Source organism: Grampus griseus (genome assembly GCF_964374135.1).
Source record: "Grampus griseus genome assembly, chromosome: 17".
NCBI lineage: Eukaryota > Metazoa > Chordata > Mammalia > Artiodactyla > Delphinidae > Grampus > Grampus griseus.
The window spans coordinates 3,013,436-3,035,402 of NC_139011.1; the positions used below are offsets into that span (position 1 = coordinate 3,013,436).

A 21,967-nucleotide genomic window follows, 5' to 3' on the forward strand; every position below is an offset into this window, starting at 1 on the left:
ATTTGACTATTCTGATGGACTTTGGCCTAAGGTCCAATCTCAAAGTTATAATCATTCATAATAGCTTAGAAAAATGTTGGAAGTAAGGTTTTTGTGCTGGCAAAACCCACGTGCTAAAACCTTGACTCAGTCCCTCTCGGCAGCCACACTACCAACCGGCCGACATTTATGAAACCTCCGCTGTGTGATAGGCACTGTGCCGGCGGGCGTACGGTGGGGGACAAGGTAGACATGGTTCCTGTCCCTCGTTGGGAGGGGAGAGTCAGAGCAGTGATTGACAGTATGGGGGCAGAGCTGGAAGAGGGGACCCGGAGGGGAAGGGGAGGCGGAAGAGCAGGCAGCTCCGGCCGCAGACTGTCCCCTGCCACTGACCCTGTCCAGACAGTCCTCTACACCCCGTCTGCTTCCACACTGCAGCCTCTGTTAAAGCAGTGCCTTAATTCTGAGTTCCCAAAACCTTGTGCAGGGCACATGGTAGATATTTAATAAATTCAACCCTGAGGCTTCATTCAAGACTGAGAGGAAAATGCCATCTACGGACGTTCTGATGAGTCGTGAATCCCGGCCCGGTGTGCCCTTAGTCTCGATCACCGTTCTCAGTGGCTTCTGTGGGAGGGGTTCCAGTATAAGGCAAGGTCCCTCTTCTCAGGATGCCTCCAGTACCATCGTGGCTGCAGTTGGTCACACACGACAGCCGGTGCCCAGAGCTGGTCTAGGCTGTGCGGGCCTTACAGCCAGCGCCAGGAAACCTTGCCAACGGGTCAGAAGTAGTGGTGCCGTGCTCGGAAGCGCGGGATGGGCTACCGGAAGGAAGGAGGTGTGCTCCTCACCTTTTCTCTGCACTTTCCCCCTTGTTCCTCCTGCGCTCTGTCAGGTGGCCCTAGGAGGGCACCGCACGCGTGCTCACGCTGTGCTTGGGAAGAGCTAGGCGGGGCAGCACGGCTGTGACATTGGCAGCCTGCTGTTATGGGCACTGTCCACCGGGGGAGATGTACGCTGGTCCAGACTTCTCGGAAGGTGGTTTTGTGTATACATGTAAATACAAATAATGCCCCATATACCTTTGACCCACCAATTCTACTTCTAAGTGTTTATCCCAAAGAGAGATATGTACAAGGATGTCTAATATTGTGATGGCGAAAAGCGAGAGAGAAGAGAAGTCATTTCTGTGTCAGCCAATGAGGATGGTTAAGTAAACATACTGTGGAATACTGTGAAACGATGGACAGCAGTGGAATGGAGCTTCACAGTATGAATGCCACGTCCGGAAACATAGACAACTACGTGGCTTGTTAACATCACGTTACAGTACATGATACGATAACATTTCTATTTCTAGACTTGCTGCCACTTTGTACATAGTGTCGAGGAAAGGTGTTAAACACGCATCCTGGGAAAACGGCAAGCTCCAGAGCCATGTGTGTTTAAAACATAATACACTGTATTTATTTTATGTACCTGTGTATTTATATCAATGCATAGGTTTAAAAACAATAAGGGTGCTTCTGAGAAGAGAACTGAAATGAAGAGGAGGTCAGGCGGACTTGGAGCACTATCCGTGTTGGAAATTCACAGTGAGAATGTATTAACGAAAAAAATCTGTGTGATTAGAAATTACCAGAAGAATACATTAAAACATGTTCAGTGACCTATTTATTTTATAACTGGAAGTTTGTATACCTCTTAATCTCCCTCACCTATTTCACTCATCCCCCCTGCAACCACCTGTTTGTTCTCTATGTCTGTGAGTCTCTCTGTTTTGTTATGTTTTTTCGCTTGTTAAGTGAAATCATACAGTATTTGTCTGACTTCTTTCACTTAGCATAATACCTTCTAGGTCCATCCATGTTGTTGAAAATGGCAAGATTTTGTTCATTCTTACGGTTGAGTAATACTCCAGTGTATGTATGTATGTATGTGTGTGCGTGTGTGTGCATGTATGTATGTATGTGTGTGTGTATATATATACACACACACACACACATACACGCACGCACACGCACACACACTACATCTTATCCATTCATCTATTAGTGGACACTTAGTTTGCTTTCATATCTTGGCTATTGTAAATAATGTGGCCATTAACATAGGGGTGCACGTATCTTTTATATTGTGTATCTAATTAGTGTTTTTGTTTACTTCAGAAAGATATCCAGAAGTGGAATTGTTAGATTGTATGGTAGTTTTTAACTTTTTGAGGAACCTCCATACTGTTTTCCATAGTGGCTGCACCAATTTACATTCCCCCCAGCAGGGCACAAGGGTTCCCTTTTTTTCCACATCCTTGCCAACACTTTTTATTTGTTGTCAGCCATTCTGATAGGCGTGAGGTTATATCTCATTGTTTTGTTTTGCATTTCCCTTATGATTAGTGATGTTCAGCATCTTTTCATGTGTCTGGCCGTCTGTATATCTTCTTTGGAAAAATGTCTACTCAGGTGCTCTGCCTATTTTTAATCGGGTTGTTTGGCTTTTTGATGTTGAGTTGTATGAGTTCTTTGTATATTTTGGATGTTAACCCTTTATCAGATATATTGTTTGCAAATACCTTCTCCTATTCAGTAGGTGGCCTTTTCATTTTGTTGATAGTTTCCTTTGCTGTGAAAAGTTCTTTCGTTGGAAGTAGTCCCATTTGTTTATTTTTGCTTTTGTTTCCCTTGCTTAAGAAGACAGATCCAAAAAAATACTGCTAAGATGATGTCAAAGAGCATACTGCTGATGTTTTCTTCTGGGAGTTTTATGGTTTCAGGTCTTAAATATAAGTTTTTAATCCATTTTGAGTGTATTCTTGTAAAAAAAGTAGTCCAGTTTGATGATTTTACATGTAGCTGTCCAGTTTTCCTAACATTGTTTTTTGAAGAGGCTGTCTTTTCCCCACTGTATATTCTTGCCTCCCTTGTCATAGATTAATTGATCGTGTAAGTTGGGTTTATTTCTGGGCTCTATTCTGTTCCATTGATCTGTGTGTCTGTTTCTGTGCCAGTGCCATACTGTTTTGATTACTGTAGCTTTGTAGTATAGTTAGAAATCAGGGCGCATGATACCTCCAGCTTTGTTCTTAAGATTGTTTCGACTGTTTGGGGCCTGTTGCATTTTCATATAAATTTTAGAGTTATTTATTCTAGTTCTCTGAAAAATGCCATTGGTGTTTTGATAGGGACTGCACTGAATCTGTAGAGTGCCTTGGGTAGTATGGTCATTTTAGCAATATTAATTCTTCCAATCCATGAATGTGTCTTTCCACCTGTTTGTGTCATCTTCAGTTTCTTTCATCAGTGTCTTATAGTTTTCTGAGTACAGGTCTTTTACCTCCTTGGTAAGATTTATTCCTAGGTATTTTACTCTTTTTGATGGGATTGTTTCCTTAATTTCTCTTTGTGATAGTTCGTTTTTAGTGTATAGAAATGCAATAGATTTCTGTATGTTAATTTTGTATCCTGCCCCTTTACCTAATTCATGTATTAGTTCTAATAGGTTTTTGGTGGCGTCATTAAGATTTCCTATATATAGTGTCATGTCATCTGCAAACAGTGACAGTTTTACTTCTTCCTTTCCAATTTGCATTCCTTTTGTTTCTTTTTCTCATCTGATTGCTGTGGCTGGGACTTCCAAAACTATGTTGTATCAAAGTGGCAGGAGTGGACATCCTTGTCTTCTTGTTTCTCTTCTCAGAGGAAATGCTTTCAGCTGTTCACCATTGAGTGTGATGTTGGCCGTTTGTCATATTATGGCCTTTGTCATGGTGAGGTATGTTTCCTCTACCCACTTTGTTGAGAGTTTTTAATCATAAATAGATGTTGAATTTTATCAAACGCTTTTTCTGCATTTATTGAGGTAATGATGATTTTTATTCTTCAGTTCATTAATGTGGTATATCACATTGATTGATTTGCAGATATCGAAACATGCTTGCATCTCTGATACAAATCCCACTTTATGGTGTATGATCTTTCTAATGTATTACTGAATTTGATTTGCTTACATTTTGTTGAGGATTTTTGCATCTATGTTTATCAGATATCGGCCTGTAATTTTCTGTTTTTTGTGATGTCCTTGTCTGGTTTTGGTATCATGGTGATGCCGGCCTCATCAGATGAGTTCGGAAAGCACTCTTTCCTCTTCAGTTTTCTGGAATAGTTTGAAAAGAATAGGTTTAACTTTTCTTCAGATGTTTGGTAGAATTCATCTGTGAAGTCATTTGGTCTTGGACTTTTGTCTGTTGGGGTTTTTTAAATTACAAGAATGCATTTTTTTAAAAGAGAAAACTTCTCAGAATTTTGGTAACAAGGCAGACAAGCTGCCAGGGAGTGTTTCAGACTCTCTGGATTAGCAGACATGTCCCGTTAACCACGAGGCAGTTTCACATCTGGCCACTGACACTGCAGTGTGTGGCTTGTGCCTCTGTGTCCTCGTGTGTAAAATGGAGGTGGTGTTGACCTCCTAGGTTACTGTGAGGACTGAATGAGTTGTTCCGTGTGCAGCCTGGCAGAGAGTAGGTGCCAACACGTTTGCCATTGTCATCTTCACTCTACGTTTTAATATGTGGATCATTCTGTAAGGTACTGAGCACATAATGAGTCTCTAGAATGTGTACAGATGGTATCTGGGGGCTGTTGCCTTTTGAGTGAGGTCAGGATCATAGCTTGAGAATTAGGTTCAGGAAAGGTGTGTGTCCAGGGAGCCAAACTGATGTAGTACAGGAACTTTGCTTTCCAGTGGTCAAACTTGATATGAAGAAAGAACTAAACACAGACACTTGAGGAATGACATGTGCCCAGGTGGTTCTGCTCAGATATCTCTCAACAGTCGCTGGGGAGAATCTGGTCCAAAAAAGTCCTTGAGCCTAGAAAGGGGTGGGGGGGGGGCGTGAGGAGAGTTACTGTTTAATGGGAACGGAGCTTCTCTTGGGGAATAAGTAGTAGTTCTGGGCATGGATGGTGGTAATGATTTTACAGCAATGTGGATGTACTTGATGCCCCTGAACTGTACATGTAAAAATGACTGATGACAAATTTTATGTTATCTGTATTTTACCACAGTTAAAACAGAGAGAGAACGACAGGAAGGCACTGGCCAGCCTCTGGGAGTCCGCCTGGGCTGATAGAGGGAAGGGACCTTCACATTTTAGAATTAGTTGCTATAAAAATTAAGCAATGATCCCTACTAATGTTTTGCAAAAGATGATACAAGGTGATCAAGCGGGCCATCGAGGCACAGGGACATGGTGTGGGTAATGAGGATGCTTTCTCTTAGTCCATGTGGTGGTCAGGGTTGTGTACCATTAGTCACCCGAGCAGGATTGCTTCGTAGTCCCTCAGGGTAACTCCAGAGGTCATGACTGAACAGCCTGCTTCTTTGAACAAATATTTACTGAGCGCCTGGTGTGCCAAACTGCCAGGTGCTGGATGGTCCTGGGTAAGACGTGACTCCCACCTATAGTTTGGTGTGTACGTGGAGTCACCATGCCAACAGTTGAATTCAGCTGAGAACAGTAAGTGTTAGCGTGGATAAACGTTTTGTGTCGTGTGGGCTCCATTTATTGCTTTGAATACTAGATACCTAGTTGCCTCAGCACAAGGTATTGAGAAGTATTCTTTGTCCTCTCTCTTCTCCTTCTGTCATCAATGGAACGTCTGTATGTCCGTGGGTCTTTTTCTGGGCCCTCGATGCTTTCCTGAGGTCTGCTTGTCTGTTCCTCTAGCACCACACTGTCTCTGTCATGGTAGCTTTTACGTCCACCAGGTACCTTTTCAAGAGTGTGCTTACCAGCCTTTATCCTTCGTTATTTCCAAATACATTTTAGAATTAGTTTATTAAATCCCATCAGATAAAAATTAACCCCTCTGGGTTTTCATTGGGCTTGAAGGAATGGATTTGTTTGCAGAATTGAATATTCCTGTCCATGAATATGGTATATCAGTTGGTTGGTTTGTTTCTTATGGTGTTTCCAACTCCCAAATAAAAGAGTTGTGTATGCCACTTGGAACTAGTTGTCCCCTATCCCTTATTACCTACACACTGAACTGTGGGGAAGTCCGTTTCTCATTGCAATGTACTTTACTGGTCCCTTTAGGAAGGACCACGTTGCTTTGGCTGATCTGCTCCAGTCTTGGGAGAGAGGAGCAGTGGAGGGTGGGGCTTCCTCTTATTTTGTTCTGCATCTGTGTTCATAAGTGAGATTGTCCCGCGATCACCTTGTTGCGTTTTGAGATAAAAGTTTTTCTAGCCTCATAAAATGAGTTGGGGCGAGTGCCCTCCTAATTCTGTTCATGATAAATTTGAGTTCAGTTGGCGGATTTGTTCTTTGAATGAGGGCGGGACTCCCCAGTGGAGCCATCTGGAACTTGAGTTGACTGTGAAGTCTTGACCAAGAAGATGGGGTCCTTGAAGCTTGGGGGGGAGTGGTCTGGAGACAGCGTGGAGGAAGGGGCCACCTTGTGTTGGGTGGCCCAGAGTAGTGTGTGCAGCAGCAGGTGAGACTGCACCCTGGCTACTGGTCAGGGGCGGCGGGGATGGAGGTCAGAGCTGCACCTAGGGCTGTCCTTGTCCTGCTAGGGCTGTGACCTCCCAGTTGGTGCCTTCTTGGTGAAGCCAGCAAAGCAGAGGCTCCGTCTGCCCCAGGGGCTCCCCAAGCGGTGGGTGTTGGGGCAGGATTAGCTGGGTTCCCGGAGACCCACCTCCTGCAACTAGCACAGTTGAAAGTCAGCTGGGCAAAGCCAGTTTGAATAAGCAAACCCTTCTTAGGCCTGCTTTTCTCATTCAAGGAAAAGAATGGAATGAATTTCTGGTTCTTGCGTCCTGAAAGATGACCAAGGCTGTGTCCCAGAGAAATACCCTTACGGCAACAAGGCTGAGCTCAGATGTGCGTCCCCGTCCTCTGCCCACCTCCCCTTTCCCTGCTGTCAGAATCCATCTCCCTCTTTACCACATCCCATGAGCTGCTGTTTCCTGGTAATGACTGAGATTTTGAGCCTCTAACAGTCTGTTTGCTACCAGTCCTTTGCATGTTTCCCTTACGAGGACCTTTGGGGACCAGGCAGGCACCACAGCTTTTCCTGTGTGTACTTTATCAGAGTCGGGTGAGTTCATGGGACACGCTGACAGGGATGTTCCGGGTGGGGCTCCCTTGAAGCACAGAAGTACGGAGAGGGTGGCCGGTGGGCCTGGCACTCCCCTGGGCCTTGGGGCCCGCAGGAGAGCTGAGCTGTCCCTGGTCATCGTGGTGCGTTTCTCTGCTGAGCCGTGGACAGATAGGCAAAACGGGGCGAGGTAGGGCCACTGGTCTGCTCGGTCCTCGGAGCCCCACAGAGAACAGCTGCTTCGTGCTCGCCGGGTTCCTGCCGCTCCCGTTCACGCCCGAGGAGCAGACAGCCCCAGAATCTTCGTCGCTTACAGCAGCAAACCTCCACTGCACGTTCAGGGTCTTCGTGCTGGAGCCCAGACTGAAAGGGCAGCGGTACCCAGGGCGAGCTGTACAGCGAACCGCAGGAGCCTGAGGCCCCGGCCGAGCCAGCCCGCGGTGTCGCGGGGTGGGGGGCACTCTGTGTGCAGGTCGCACGTGGCAGCCTGTCCAGCAGCTTCCGGAGCAGGAGCCCCGTCTGCTAGTCTTCCGTGGATGCAGCGTGCGCAGTGCTGGGCGGGGAGGGGCTTCTCCCATGCTTGAGTCACTAAATGAGTGAGCGTAAACCCACGGAAGGTTCTAGTTTGATTTCTTATACAAGGAAGTTGAAAGTCACGTTTTTAAAAGGAGCCACGGGGCTTATAAAATTGCTTAAAAACCAGTGTCAGAAGAATGTCGTCCTTGTGTGCCATTTCCCTGATTTTATTGATGTTTTGCTCGAATTCTGTCTTGTTTCAGGGAAATAGTGGAACATATGGTTCAGCACTTTAAAACACAGATCTTTGGGGATCGGAAACCAGTGTTTGATGGAAGGAAGAATCTCTACACAGCGATGCCCCTTCCAATTGGGAGGGATAAGGTGAGCTCACAGAGGTGGGTTGGATCGAGCAGTGTGCGAGAAGTAAAGTCCGTTGTCCTCTTGTCACACACTGAACCACTTCACCCAGGAGGAAGGAGCCGCTAATTGGTCGCGTGCTTCATCGTGAGATCCACAGAAACTGCCTTCCGTGTGCCGTGGTTTTCAGTGGCGGGGGGTTAAGTTGTCTAAGTGCAGAGAAAGACGTTGAGAACTTCTTGAAACCACTAAACTTTTAAATGTAAAGCACACACGTGCACGCACATGCCCCAAACCAGCACCAGACAGGAGCCTGGATGACAAGGCGGGGCTGTAAAGACCTACGGAGAAGTATGTTTGCACAGGTGAGTGTGTGTGGGACAAAGGCGGTAAAACACACAGCCTTCGTTCAGCCGTAGCCAGTGATTCATCTGAACTGATGCTCATAATTAGTCAGCCTGGGAGTAGCGGTTGGTTTAAGCCTTTCCTTGTTGTCTTTGTCCTTACCGTGGTTTTATTTAAAAAGCAGTGAAATTTCTGCCCAGAAGCTCTTACTTCTTGGCCTATCTTTCAACCAATGGGCTGCTCTGGGATGATGGGCCTTGTTTATAAGAGAGGAGGACCAAGGACGGCTTGGAAATCATTTTTACCCGTACTTTAAAAAAAACCCAGACTCGTAATTTAACAGTTATCCCAACGAGGCTGTAGAATCTGATTCCCTTCAAGAATGACCCCCGCAATCAGCTTCTTAGCCCCAGGGTCCCCGAGAGGGAAGACAGCTCAGAGCTTAGAGGGTCTCCTGCAAGTTCTCCACAGACGTGTGTTCGCTCTTGCATTTTAGTGACGATCCGTCTGAATGGCCACAGCAGCGGGGCTGGCTGGGAAGTGTGAAGTGTGACGCTCAGATAGGAGGAGTCGTTAGGGCCAAGGGCGGGCCAGTGGTGATAAGGGCTCTGTCCCCGCAGGGCCTTGCTGTGATTCTAGGAGATAACAGTGGTGCTCGGCCCAGCCCTGCCTGGCTGCTGGGGGGGGGGTGGGGATTGACAGGGTTTGAATTTGGAGGAGCCCCAGGACCCAGTGCCTGTCAGCTGAGCAGTCACCCCTTGCTAATTAACATGCTCTCCATTTGAAATGTATGAGTTATAGAGTTTTGTGTTTAATTTGCACATTTGTTTTTGTTTAAAGTTCTATAAGAAAGAAAAGCATAAGGAGTTTATTCACAGTTTTGTCTGTACATATTTATAATTAGATACTAGGAGGGGCTAAGGAGTATTTTTCTTTCAGAAGGGGTGGGGAGGATGTATGGTGTTCAAATTTGAGACACATCGTTGTGGACGTTAACACGGGTTCTGGGGTAATAATAAGTCTGATCCGAGGCCTGGCTTCGCCCTTAACTCGTGGTGGGACCTTGGGTAAGCTGCTCACCTGCCACCCCTATAAAATGGGGAGATGGTATAGACGCTACCTCCCAGGGGCCTTGTGACAACTGAATGGGTGAACGCACCCCAAGAAAAGCTTCTCCACCTTCTGTGTGCCTCCTGCAGCCCTGGGGCCTCTGCTAAGTGCTGGTTCTGGTTCAGGGTCTGGGGTGTCTGCATCTCTAAGCCACTCTCCTGGTGATGCCCGTAGAACACCTGGGACACAGTCCACACTTAGCAGATGCTAATAGGTGCTGTTGCTGGTCCAAGGGTTCGCATCTATCGTCTTGACCCATGTCCGTGTGGACGCCCTGATGCCCACAGCAGCCCTTCGTACGTATTGCCAAGACTCAGTGGGCATCAGTGTCTCTTAAATTGAGTCCCACCCATCCTCATCCTTTTTTCAGGTGAGCTGAGAGGACCTAGCCAAGGCCACAGCGTTTGGTTAGCGTGGGTCTCCAGATTCCAGACCCCTCCTTCCAGTTGTCTTTAAGGTTCTGTCAAATATTCGTGAGATGCAGAAATTAATCTCTTCCGTTTGAGAGCTAATGTAAGATGTTAACCTTTTCTATTTCCGTATGTTCACATCTTGGAGCAAAGTGTCATCCTTTTTTTTTTTTTTTTCATTTTACGTTTGCTCTCTTTTCTATACAGTACTTTTCTTTGTGTCATGGGCACTTTTGTAGTAAGAGAAGACATCCTTTAATGTCCCGGAAACCCTGTGTCTGCTAGCGGCTGCCCGGGGGCCGCAGGTGGCTCTGCACAGGTCTGTGCACAGACTGTGGCCCCGGGCCCTTACTCAGGGAAGGCAGCTGTTTGCGATCTACTCCTGCTCTCTCCAACTAGCGACCCCCCCCGCCACACGCACACGCACACGCACACGTGCGCGCACACGCGCGCGCCCCTTGATCCCAGCCCTGTCGTGTCTGGAAGACCCGGTGCACCAGGCCAGCCCTTCCCTCCCCACGCGGAGACCGAGGAGTCTGTGAGGGCCGTTCACGGTCTGGGGTTTCACTTCTGGACCCTCTGCAGCAGGAGCATGACATGAGTTGCAAAGGGGAATGTGTGTCATTTGTTGGCCTTGTTGCTGGGTCCAGCCCTCCCCCAGCAGGTCTGCAGCTTCCTGGACCTACAGCCTCTATGCGTTTATTCAGGGAAGGTGTGAGCGTCTCCTGAGAAGGAAGCGCCCCGTGAGGCCAGGCACGAACTCGGATGGGTAGCAGACCCTGCGTGGAAGGCGTTCCAGCCTTCAGAGTCCACTGAAGGCGCCCCTTCTCCCCCTGCACCTCGCCCCGGACCGCGAGCCGGGCTGCCTGTGCCCCGCTGGCCACTGCTGACCTGGGGTGACGGGCTGGAGAGTCTGAGCAGGGTGGTGAGGCCTCTGCACTTGGAGGGTCGCAGGTCTGAGGAGGGGCAGGAGGGGAGGGCAGAGGCGGTGGGGGCCAGGGAGCCGTCCTTGGGGCCTCCTTGGCGAGCCCACAGGTGGAGGGTCTGCCCGGCCTCGTTTGCCCCTCAGGCAGTCCTGCTGCCTTCGGACTGAGGGTCCCTCCAGTGAACCTGTGGCAGTTTTTTTTTTTAATAAATTTTATTTATTTATTTGTTTATGGCTGCATTGGGTCTTCGTTGCTGCGCACGGGCTTTCTCTAGCCACGGCAAGCGGGGCTAACTCTTCGTCCTGGTGCGCAGGCTTCTCATTGCGGTGGCTTCTCTTATTGCGGAGCACGGGCTGTAGGCACGTGGGTTTCAGTAGTTGTGGCTGGCGGGCTCTAGAGCACAGGCTCAGTAGTTGTGACGCACGGGCTTAGCTGCTCCGCGGCATGTGGGATCTTCCCGGACCAGGGCTCGAACCCGTGTCCCCTGCATTGGCAGGCGGGTTCCTAGCCGCTGCGCCTCCAGGGGGGCCCGGGCCTGCGGCATCTGTCAGCGAGCTTTGGCCTGTTGGCGGGTCGAGGTGCTCGGCAAGCACGGCTCCTCAGCCGCGCAGCCCCTCCCTGGACCTGTCGTTCTCCTGCCGCCGTCACTGAATTCCCGGCCGTCTCCCAACGCTTTGTCCCGGGTCATCTGAGGACGGGCTGCTCGTTGACGGGATCTGTTGCTGTGCCGGTCACAGAAGACCTGCGCTCCCAGCGCCCTGTGCACATGGAGCCTGGCAACCCCGAGGCCCTGCCAGCACTGTCACTCCTTCCTGAGGGATGGATGGCAGCCACATCTGGACAAGCAAAGCCCGCTGGGCGCCGTGGCTGCCGCTCCCTGGCCGCGCACGCCTCTCCTTGCTCTTGTCGGTGCTGCTTCCGAGCTGCACGGCGGCACCAAGCGGGACTCTTCCTGTCCCAGTTCTCATCTGTCGCCCTGGTGGCGTTCAGACAGAAGGGACTGAGTGTGTGGCTGTGGTCTGCCTGGAGACATTGACTCTCACATCTGCCTCACCGTTTTCCAGGCCTGGGGTGGCGTCCCTGCTAACGTTGTCCATATTCAAAAGCTGGCAGTGGTCGCCTTCCTGTGTCGCAGCTTCTGGGCTGCCGGCATCCTCGGTTGGCACAGACATCTGTGTGGCGCGTGGGCTACCCTCCTGTCCCGTATTACAGACGGCACCCAAGGGAGCCACAGAGGTTACAGAGCTGGGAGCCCGCACACTGCCCTTGGGTGCTGCGTGGTTGGGACCAGAGCTACAGGGTGCTCAGAGGTTGGAGTGTCTTGGTGTGTGGAGCGCGTCCAGTGGCCGGCAGCCCAGACGGACATGAGGACTGCTCTTGGGCTCGTGTCACAGCTGAAGCCCGGTGCCACCCTGCCCCTGGAGTGACATTTCTGTTGAAATCTCCATCATCCCTAAGATATTAGATGCCTGTACCCGTTGGCCTCTTGAGACGTGACTGACAGAGAATGTTGTAGAGCCTGGAGCTTATTCTGTTCCCTTTTTATGGGGGCCAAGAGGAGGCTGGTCTAGAATCTGTTTAAAAATAGAGGACTTTGGGCTTCCCTGGTGGTGCAGTGGTTGAGAGTCCGCCTGCCGATGCAGGGGACATGGGTTCGTGCCCCGGTCCGGGAAGATCCCACATGCCGCGGAGCGGCTGGGCCCGTGAGCCATGGCCGCTGAGCCTGTGCGTCCGGGGCCTGTGCTCCACAACGGGAGAGGCCACAACAGTGAGAGAGGCCCACGTACAGCAAAAAAAAAAAAAAAAAAAAAAAAAATAGAGGACTTCGTGGTGGTGCAGTGGTTAAGAATCCACCTGCCAATGCAGGGAACACGGGTTCGAACCCTGGTCCAGGAAGATCCCACGTGCCACGGAGCAACTAAGCCTGCGCACCACAACTACTTAGCCTGTGCTCTAGAGCCCGCGAGCCACGACTACTGAGCCCACGTGCCACAACTACTGAAGCCCGCGCGCCTAGAGCCCATGCTCCACAACAAGAGAAGCCACCACAATGAGAGGCCCGCGCACCGCAACGAAGAGTAGCCCCTGCTCGCCACAACTAGAGAAAGCCCGCACACAGCAACGAAGACCCAACGCAGCCAAAAATAAATAAATTACAGAAATAAATAAAGAAAGAAAGGGTGTTTTAAAATAAATAAAATAAAAATAGGAGTACCTTTTGCTAAAGGAAAATATGCCCCTCTGAATCCCACTCAGTTGGATTATAGAGGCATTTTTAAAGAATGACATTGACAAGCGTCTAATTAGCTCCGGTTCACAGAATTCTTCTTTAGATGCGCCAGGTGCTGCTGGGTGGAGACGTGTGCGGTAGGCGTGAAGTGCCCACTGTACACGTTGGTGTGTGAGAAGGAAACTAGCGTGCGGTCTCCACCCACCTGTTAGCCGTGTCCTTGGTGCACCACGTCTGAATAGGCGGAAGTGCTTACCCCCTCTGCTGACGCACGAGCAGGTCTCTGCTGGTCCACGCTCGAGCCCTCCCCCGCACCCTCCCCCATGGCCACCATCCTGATGACCTGGGTTAAATGGACCCTTTCTTGACTGGTTTTATCAGCTGTGTGTGCATCTTTAACATGTTTTGCCCTGAGGCGAGTCATACTGCAGTGTGCCCCTGTGGCTTGCCGCTTTTATTCAGTATTAGATGCTTGAAATCCATCCATTGTGAAGAACGTGTTCCTTTTTCCCTGCTCTGTTCTCCCTTCGATGGACCTCGGGCCGTTTCCATTTTGGGGCCGTCAGGCTTGGTGTGTGGGCCTGTGCTGGAGCACACCTAGGACACAGGTGTGCAGGGGGCTTTGGTGCAGTCTGGTTGCTGCTCTGGTGATGTCTGGATGGGCTGTGGCAAGTGCAGGAGGGAGGGAGCCCCTGCGAGTGCAGAGTGAGCAGAGGAGCTGAGCACAGGCTGTCAGGTGAGAGGGGGAAGGAGGGCGTGAATGAATGAGCGAGGCTGGTGCCAGGACCTCTCGCCCCCGCCCCGCCCCGGGTCATCACGTGGTGAGTGGAAGGGCCTTTGACATCAGCCCAGCTGGCTCCCAGTCCCACGTCTGCCCTTTCATGGTTGTGTGGCCTTGGGCTGGACTGTCAGTCTGAGGGTCTGTGTTTTTTGTATAACGCATGGTGAACAAGTCTCCCTTGCTGGGATTTTTGGGTGTTTAAGGATAAAGTATATAGTCTGTGCCCTACCGATAGATGTTCCATAAACACAGGGAAGTATTACCAGCAAATATCAGAATTGCTTCAGTCATCAGCTGTGTGTGTGATGCTCAGGGTGCATTAGTCAGTCGCCAAATAATAAGTTACCGTTTCAGTGGTGGAGTGAAGGCACTGGGTAGAGGTGTGTCTGGGCATCGCGTGGAGCAGGGTGGGTGGGCGTGGTGAGGGGCGAAGGACATACTGGGAGGTGGGGAGAGAAGTGGATTTGCTGTTCATCGAGGGTTGGCTCCAGAGGGCGCACCTTGGACCATTGTCCTGAACACCCGCCACTGGCTGCACGCGGCTTTGTGCACTCAAATCTACTAGAAGTTAATGAAGCTAAAAGTTTAGTTCTGCAACTCCCACCAGCCACGTTTCAAGTGCTCAGTGGTCACAAGTGGCCCGTGGCTTCTGTCCTGGTCAGCTCAAGAAAAGACTGTTTCCATTACCACAGAAAGTTCTGTTGGAAAGGGCTGTTATAAACACTGAGTGCTACTGTGTAAATATTCTGAGGTCTTGCTGAGAATTTTAATTTCTTCCCAGGGAATTCTGATTGGTCTTGTGGTAGCTGAAGGTACTTTCTCCGCCATCTTGTACCTGGCGATGCTGGTACCGCAGCACTTTCCTGTTGCACAGATGGGCATAGACAGCCCTTGGAACAGCATCAGGGCTTGTTTGCCTGGGGAAGAGCCTGGCTTGTCCCCACTGCCCACACGCTTCATTCAGTGCCTGTGATCTGCCCACGTTTTATTGTAACGTCGAGGGAATTGGGAGACGCACGCCCGTCTAGGCTGTTGTAACGTCGAGGGAATTGGGGGACGCACGCCCGTCTAGGCTGTTGTAGCGTCGAGGGAATTGGGGGACGCACGCCCGTCTAGGCTGTTGTAGCGTCGAGGGAATTGGGGGACGCACGCCCGTCTAGGCTGTTGTAGCGTCGAGGGAATTGGGGGACGCACGCCCGTCTAGGCTGTTGTAGCGTTTTGTTCCGTTTCACCTCATGTCTGTTCTGAGAAGGCTTTTCTTCATGATTTATTCACTGCAAAACTAGCTTATGGACTCTTAAGGGACCCAGAAAACAGGAACCCCCAGAGCCACTGCGGTTTTCTCAGTCCCACTGGAGAAAGAGTAACTCCCCAGGACCCCCAGTGAGCTGCCCACGCCCCCTTCCTCTGTCCCAGGAGCAGCCTAGGCTTGTGCCTGTGCCCTGCTTTCCTCTTCCTGGGGTGCCCTCCTCAGAGAGGCCGACCCAGACCCCAGCTGAGCAGCTGCCGTGCGGCTTCAGGACGCCTTCGCCCGGCTGCCACCGTGTGCAGGAGCGGGCTAGGGAAGCACTAGACACCCGTGGCGGGAGGGACTCCCGTTGCGCTTCAGTCACTGGCTGCTGGAGGAGGGGCTGAGCGTGCCCTCTGCTGGGCTTGGATGAAGGAGCGGCTGAATTCCCCTAACCTCGGGGCTCTGGAAGCTGACCCACCACCCTTGACCTCCCTGTAGCTTCTTCAGAGGGAAGCGTGAGTAACTGTGTGCTCTGGATCCCCTCCCAGGTGGAGCTGGAGGTCACGTTGCCGGGAGAAGGGAAGGACCGCATCTTCAAGGTGTCCATCAAGTGGGTGTCCTGCGTCAGCTTACAGGCATTACACGATGCACTTTCGGGGCGGCTGCCCAGCGTCCCCTTCGAGACGATCCAAGCCCTCGACGTGGTTATGAGGCATCTGCCGTCCATGAGGTGAGGACCGTCCATGAGGTGGGAACCGAGAAGCCTGAATCCTCTGTCTGAGCAGGTGCCGGTTCTCGGGGACAGGGTGGGGACGGCCGTAGGGGTTTATACGATGAAAGCAGTAGCAACGCCAGCTCGGGAAAAACTGTCACGTAAAAAGAAATGGCCGGAGCGCGCAGCCAAGCACACAGAGGTCCTGCCTGTCTCTCGGTGCAGCGGTCGCTCCACCCGGCGTGCGGGCTCGGTCCTGCTTCTCCGTCGCCCTCGCGCTCAGGAGCCCTGTTCCAGCCTCTGTGCTTGCCTGGCCTCCGCCTCGAGGGGGGGCCTCTCGGGACCGCGGGAGCGCCCACGCCCACACACCTCGGCTTTATTCTGTGGGATTCCTTTCACTGATCACCACACTTGAACTTGTTGAGGCAGAGGGTAGGAGGACACTTTGGTGGCTCGTGATTGACCAGATGAAGGCGCAGGGCCACACCAGCTCCCCATGTGACAGCTGTGTGCGAGCCACACCCACCGCTCGGGTTTCCAGTGTGGGACGCCTCTTCCTTCCCTGGGTGGCGTGCACAGTAGGGCCTCAGGAACTCTGAACGATTAAGTGAGAGGAGGAGAACCTGAAACTGGAACGAACCTCCGTACTGAACTCTCCCAATACCAACCAGAACTCTAAGGTTTGAGGGGAGGGTGTTTTAAGTGTAAGAGGAATCTCCTTGAAGGGCCGTGTTAGATTTAAAGGGGACCCTGGTGTTCTCGAAACACAGGGCAGGCTGTCACTCCTGGCAGGGTCCCCGGGCCCCTGCATGTAGTCTGTCACTGCTTGGAACTGTTGATGTGAGGAAGGCGGGTGGGTGCAAAAGACCCCAGCTCTTAAGGGTTGTTGCCAAAATGTTGAATCCATTTCTTAAAAGAGTGGCAGGAATTACTATGATTTTTTTTTTCTGAATTCCTTTGCATTAATCACCATGTTACTTTTATAATCAGGAGGAAAGTCTTTCATTTGGGGGAAATAGAGAAAGGCTGGGGGAAGCAGAGTGTGTGTGTCCTGGTTGGCGGCTCGGCCTGTAGGCGACAGGGTCTTCCCTCGGGCACCCTCGGTGATGCTGCGGCCGCTGCCCTGGAGAGTGCGGTGGCCTCCGTCTCTGAGCACCTTCAGTCACTCCCCCTGGGAGGGCATGGGTGTTCCCTCACGTGGACCTCACTGTCCCCCGAGACGAGGTCCGAGCTCTGCAGCTCCCGCTCCCCCCCCCCCATAGAGGAGCCGGGTGGAAAGGGAACGGGGCCTGGGTGCTTGGTCTCCGCGAGGTCCTCGGCCCTCCGTGCCAGACGCCCCGAGGCCCGGGCGGGACCGGTCTGGCTGGCTGACTGTGGTCGCCTGCACCTGCACCCCTGCCCGCCCCATCCTAGAAGGAGGTGAAGTGCTGTGGGCAGACCCGAGGGCTGCGGGCGAGGCATCGCGGTGGGAGGATCGCGTGGGGAACACGAGGTGTAACCAGACCCCTGTGTCCTCGGCTCGCGGGAGGAAGTTCTCCTGCGTGTGCCCCGCGTGTTGGCCGTGGACACAGGCGGACGGCTTGCGCGTCTGCGGGGTGTGTGCCCGCCGGCCTACCTAGACAAGGCTCCCGTTCCAGGTACACCCCCGTGGGCCGCTCCTTCTTCACGGCGTCCGAGGGCTGCTCCAACCCGCTGGGCGGGGGACGAGAGGTGTGGTTTGGCTTCCATCAGTCTGTCCGGCCTTCTCTTTGGAAGATGATGCTGAATATCGACGGTAAGCAGAGCCCCGGCCACCATCGGGGGGTGAGGGGGGCTGCGAGGCCCCTCCACACGCGCCCGGCGCGCCGCACTGCTCGTGCACGGAGGTAGTGGCGCTCACGCTTGACCGTCAGAGCCTCCGCGGGGCCCCCTCCACAGACACAGCCTGTGGCTCAGGAGGCCGAGAGGGGGTTCCCGGCTGCCCCTCTGTGTTGGACCCCACGTGGGAACAGTAAACTTCAGGGAGCCCGAGACCAGAAGGGGGTCAGAAAGTGCCAGAAAACCCAGGCCTGCGGTTATCACCGGCTGATGGGTTTTGTTTTTACACCGCGGCATTTTCCTCAGAGGGTGACTTCAGCCTCTGCCAACCCCTCCACTGCCCCTCGGAGTCCACAAGCAGGGGCAGCAGGGGGAGCCGGCCGGCTGCGGGGGTGGCCTGGCCAGGCAGGCCCGGTCACGTCTCGGCTTTTGTCTCTTCTCTTCCCGCCTGTAGTCTCGGCAACAGCATTTTATAAGGCACAGCCAGTAATCGAGTTTGTGTGTGAAGTTTTGGATTTTAAAAGTATTGAAGAACAACAAAAACCTCTGACAGATTCCCAAAGGGTCAAGTTTACCAAAGAAATCAAAGGTAACTAGCTGCCCGCCGCGGTGGATGAGGGACGCGACCTGCATGGCCCTGAGTTTCCCAAGTTCTTGTTCATTCGTGTTTCCGAGGGGAAGGGGCAGGGGGCGGCGGAGGAGCCAGCCCTCAGAGACACATCAGCGCAGGACAAGGACGCCCGCTTCCCAGAGCAGGAACGATTTCTAAATGATGACTTTCTGCGTGGGGTGGCCCGGCAGTGTCCGAGTGCAGATATGAGGGCCAGGCAGCTGCAGCACAAGTGTAATCAGTTTTCTTGGGACGTTCCGGAACGTTGATTCCTTGTCATTTAACCGAGCCTGGGTTCCACTCAAGAAAACTCAGCCCAGGGTTCAGTGACCTGGCTGTGTCCTTCTGCCCGTCGTCGGAGAGCTGGCAGGCCCTGTAGGCTCGGCCCCTCTGCACCTGTCCTTCCTGGGGGTGTTCAAAGGCCGGCAGCAGTGCTCATTGCTAAAAATAACCCCGAAGGAAGCACAGAAGGCCGTGTCGGCTGACGCCCCGCCCTCAGCCGAGCCCACGTCGCCCCTCGTCTTTGAGGACACACCCTGCCTCTGGCCCGGGCATCCCTGGGGCAGGGGGCGTCCCTGGGGGTGAGATGGCCCAGCGCGAGGGTCACCCAGAAGGCCCTCGCCGTGGGTCTGTGGGTGAGGTTCCCCTGAAAGCTGATGGGCTGACAGTGGGGTGTGCGCTGCAGGCCCGGGCGAGTCTTGATGCTGAAACCCAGCTGCTGTGTGTTCTCAGGTCTAAAGGTGGAGATAACGCACTGCGGGCAGATGAAGAGGAAGTACCGCGTCTGCAACGTGACCCGGCGGCCCGCCAGCCACCAAACGTAAACGGCCTCCCTGTCAAACGCTTACCAGCTCTGACCTTCACTGTCACTCAGATGTCCAAACTCTGCAGCAATCACTTCTGCAGAGGATTTTCATTCTAGTTATAAAATTCCGAAAGCACACTTCACCTTGTGAAATAAAATAATGAAATTCCCCCTGTATGGGGCGGGGGGAGGGGCTCACCGTCAGTTTTCCTTCTTGAATATGACGGGCGAGGGAAGGTCTTTCTGGTTCATTTTCCAGTCCTCCGTACTGAGTGGGGTCCAGGGAGGGAGTGGGGATCGGTTGGCGCTGCCTGGATCCACAAGCGTGGCCCGGCCCAGGCCAATGCTGCGGCCTCTGTCTTGAGCTCCCGTCACTTCACAGACAGCCTGGGGTCCAGGTCCGTGTAGTAAGCGTCCTGGTGCACGGATGCAGTGCTGTCTGAGGTTGTGTGGCCCCCTCACCCCACCTTGAGGCCTCCTGGGTCCAGTGAGGACTCGTTAGTTTCTCTCGCGGTCGCTCCGTGGGAAGTGCCTGGTGTGTCTCTGGGTACTGGTTATACCAAGACGCCCAGGGTCCTGTGCAGCAGTGGGGGGGCAAGATGAGCCTGTGTCTTTGTCCCCATGACCTCCTCCCACCGGGCAGAGCGAAGGAGTCGGCAGAGGTCCCCTACCCCTGTGCCCAGCGCCCTCGGCCCCATCCTGCATGGGGGCTGCTCCCCCCATGAGTGCAGGATGCCACTGTGCTCTCCCGCCCCTGCAAGTGGGCCTCTCCTGCCTCAGCCCACCACCCACATGGCTGCGGAGGCCTGAGCAGCCCCAGCTTGTCCCTTTCACTGTCCTGTTCTGGAAGGCCTCAGGTTTTCTGGGGCGGACACTTGGAGCGCTCAGCCGGTAACCGACTTTCAGAGTCAGTGCGAGGTCAGCTGGAACGTGCTCAGGCTGTTCTTTCTGGATTTGTCTTCGTTTGCCCTGAGTCCTTTCCGTGTACTCCAGATGTATGTGTCGTTTGTCCTGAGTCCTTTCCGTGTACTCCAGGTGTATGTGTCGTTTGTGATTATTGCATATTGTAATATGTATTGCATATTGCATATTGTGCGGGTGCTTTTCACTTCCCGACTCCAGAGATAAAACGAAAGTTTAGGGACTTGGGAATGTTCAGATAAGCCAGAGGGCATGATTTGGTTTTGACCCCCAGGGAGGTGCTTTGAATCACCCTCCACCTTCTTCAGCCCTAAGAAGGCAGACCCACAAAAGCATCCCTGTGTGAGCGGGCACGTGGGTCTTGGTCACCCATCCCCTGGGGGCCTGGGAAGCTCCGGGGCTGAGCCGCCTCTTTCTTCCCCAGGTTCCCGCTGCAGCAGGAGAGCGGGCAGACGGTGGAGTGCACGGTGGCCCAGTACTTTAAGGATAGGCACAAGCTGGTTCTGCGCTACCCTCACCTCCCATGTTTACAAGTCGGACAGGAGCAGAAACACACCTACCTTCCCCTAGAGGCAAGTCCCCCTCCCTCCATCTCTGTGGGCTGGGAGGAGAACTTCCGGGGCAGGGGTCCCACTGGCACCCCCGGCCCAAACCTTGTTATTCCTGCCACTGGGGGACCTGGGACAGGTTAACAGATGTGGTCCAGCCTCAGTTTCTGCACTAATAAGATGGGTTTGGTAACTTACAGAATTCGTGTGAAGGTCGAGACCATACGTGTGTGCCCAGCAGGCCCCTGGCACCCAGCAAAACGTGCTCAGGAATCACTTCTGGTTTGAAAAATCCTTGCCTGGGAAAAGATCAAATGCTGAAACTAGGACACAAGTTTTTAAGTCTTTTCTGGTAGTGTTTTAAATTCTCGGTATTTGTCCAGTTACTGGAACACCTGGCCCTCGGTTTGGTTTTGCCTGTGCTGGGTGCAGGAGGCAGACTTCCTTCCCATCCCCCGCAGCTCTGTACTACAGCCCCGTGTCTGAGGACGGGGGTCCGCACAACCCAGGGTGAGGACACAGGCCAACCCCAGCCCGCTGCTGGGTGGTGCTGCTTTCAGCGGCGCGGTTCCCGGCTCGCGCTTCTGTTGTGCTGGGTCTCCTCGGGTGGTTTCTGCCTTGGGCCGGAGGGCCTCCGCCCGTGTGCGGTTCCTAGTGGGTCTCAGGAACAGCCTCCACACTGGCGTCTGTGTGGCGCCTCACAGCTCACCCGTGAGGAACAGGTGTGTCACGGGCAGAGCTGGGCGCCAGCTCTCGCGCTTGGCCTCAGACCCGTGCCCGCTTCCCAGCCCGCTGCTGACACCCGGTTCTTGGCGTTTCTTCATAGGTCTGTAACATAGTGGCGGGACAGAGATGTATAAAAAAGCTGACCGACAATCAGACCTCAACCATGATCAGAGCGACTGCCAGGTCAGCCCCCGATCGGCAGGAAGAGATTAGCAAATTGGTGAGCATCACATCCTCGGGTGGGGACACCCTGGGGACGCCAGCTCAGGGTGCCCAGGGCAAGGCCCCCCGCTGCTTCGGACAGACTGGGCTTCTGGAAGGAAGCAAAGTCCACCCCTGACTCTGTGCCTTTCCTTCTTCCCTTTTCAAGATGCGAAGTGCCAGCTTTAACACAGACCCGTATGTCCGTGAGTTTGGAATCATGGTCAGAGACGAGATGACCGACGTGACCGGGCGGGTCCTCCAGCCGCCCTCCATCCTCTACGGGGGCCGGGTAGGTGGACGGCTGGGCGGGCTGTTTGTGGGTGTTGGGAGTGTGTGTCTGAACGTCGATGTTGGAGCGGCAGCACCTGACCCACACGCACACATCCTCAGGTGTAGACCATGGTCAAGGTAAAGGATTCTTCCTGACCCAGTGTGAACCTGTAACGGCCATGGGCCTTCGTAAAGGACTGGTTTCCTTAACCCTTTTAAAGTTTTCTGAATCACCCCTTTTCTTTTCAAAAGGTAAACTTTATTATCTCATCAAAATTTTAAAAGCATCATTCTTTGTATGATGGGTACTCTGCCAGTGACGAGTTGCTCTCCAGAAGTTCGTGCCGCTTTTCTGCTTTCTAACTGTCGTTTTGGAGGTATGT

General features: G+C 52.8%; 1 protein-coding gene across 2 annotated transcripts in view; it reads left to right on the top strand.

Moving 5' to 3' along the window:
• The window catches only part of AGO2 (argonaute RISC catalytic component 2), a 108,421-nt gene that overhangs the window by 54,453 nt on the left and 32,001 nt on the right, over nucleotides 1-21,967 (top strand). For both annotated transcript variants that reach the window (XM_082674486.1, XM_082674487.1), the window contains exons 3-10: nucleotides 7,862-7,982; nucleotides 15,540-15,721; nucleotides 17,341-17,477; nucleotides 17,955-18,089; nucleotides 18,843-18,930; nucleotides 20,261-20,408; nucleotides 21,211-21,330; nucleotides 21,481-21,603. In XM_082674486.1, the coding sequence (XP_082530612.1) occupies nucleotides 7,862-7,982; nucleotides 15,540-15,721; nucleotides 17,341-17,477; nucleotides 17,955-18,089; nucleotides 18,843-18,930; nucleotides 20,261-20,408; nucleotides 21,211-21,330; nucleotides 21,481-21,603 (1,054 nt within the window). The remainder of the gene's footprint in view (nucleotides 1-7,861; nucleotides 7,983-15,539; nucleotides 15,722-17,340; nucleotides 17,478-17,954; nucleotides 18,090-18,842; nucleotides 18,931-20,260; nucleotides 20,409-21,210; nucleotides 21,331-21,480; nucleotides 21,604-21,967) is intronic.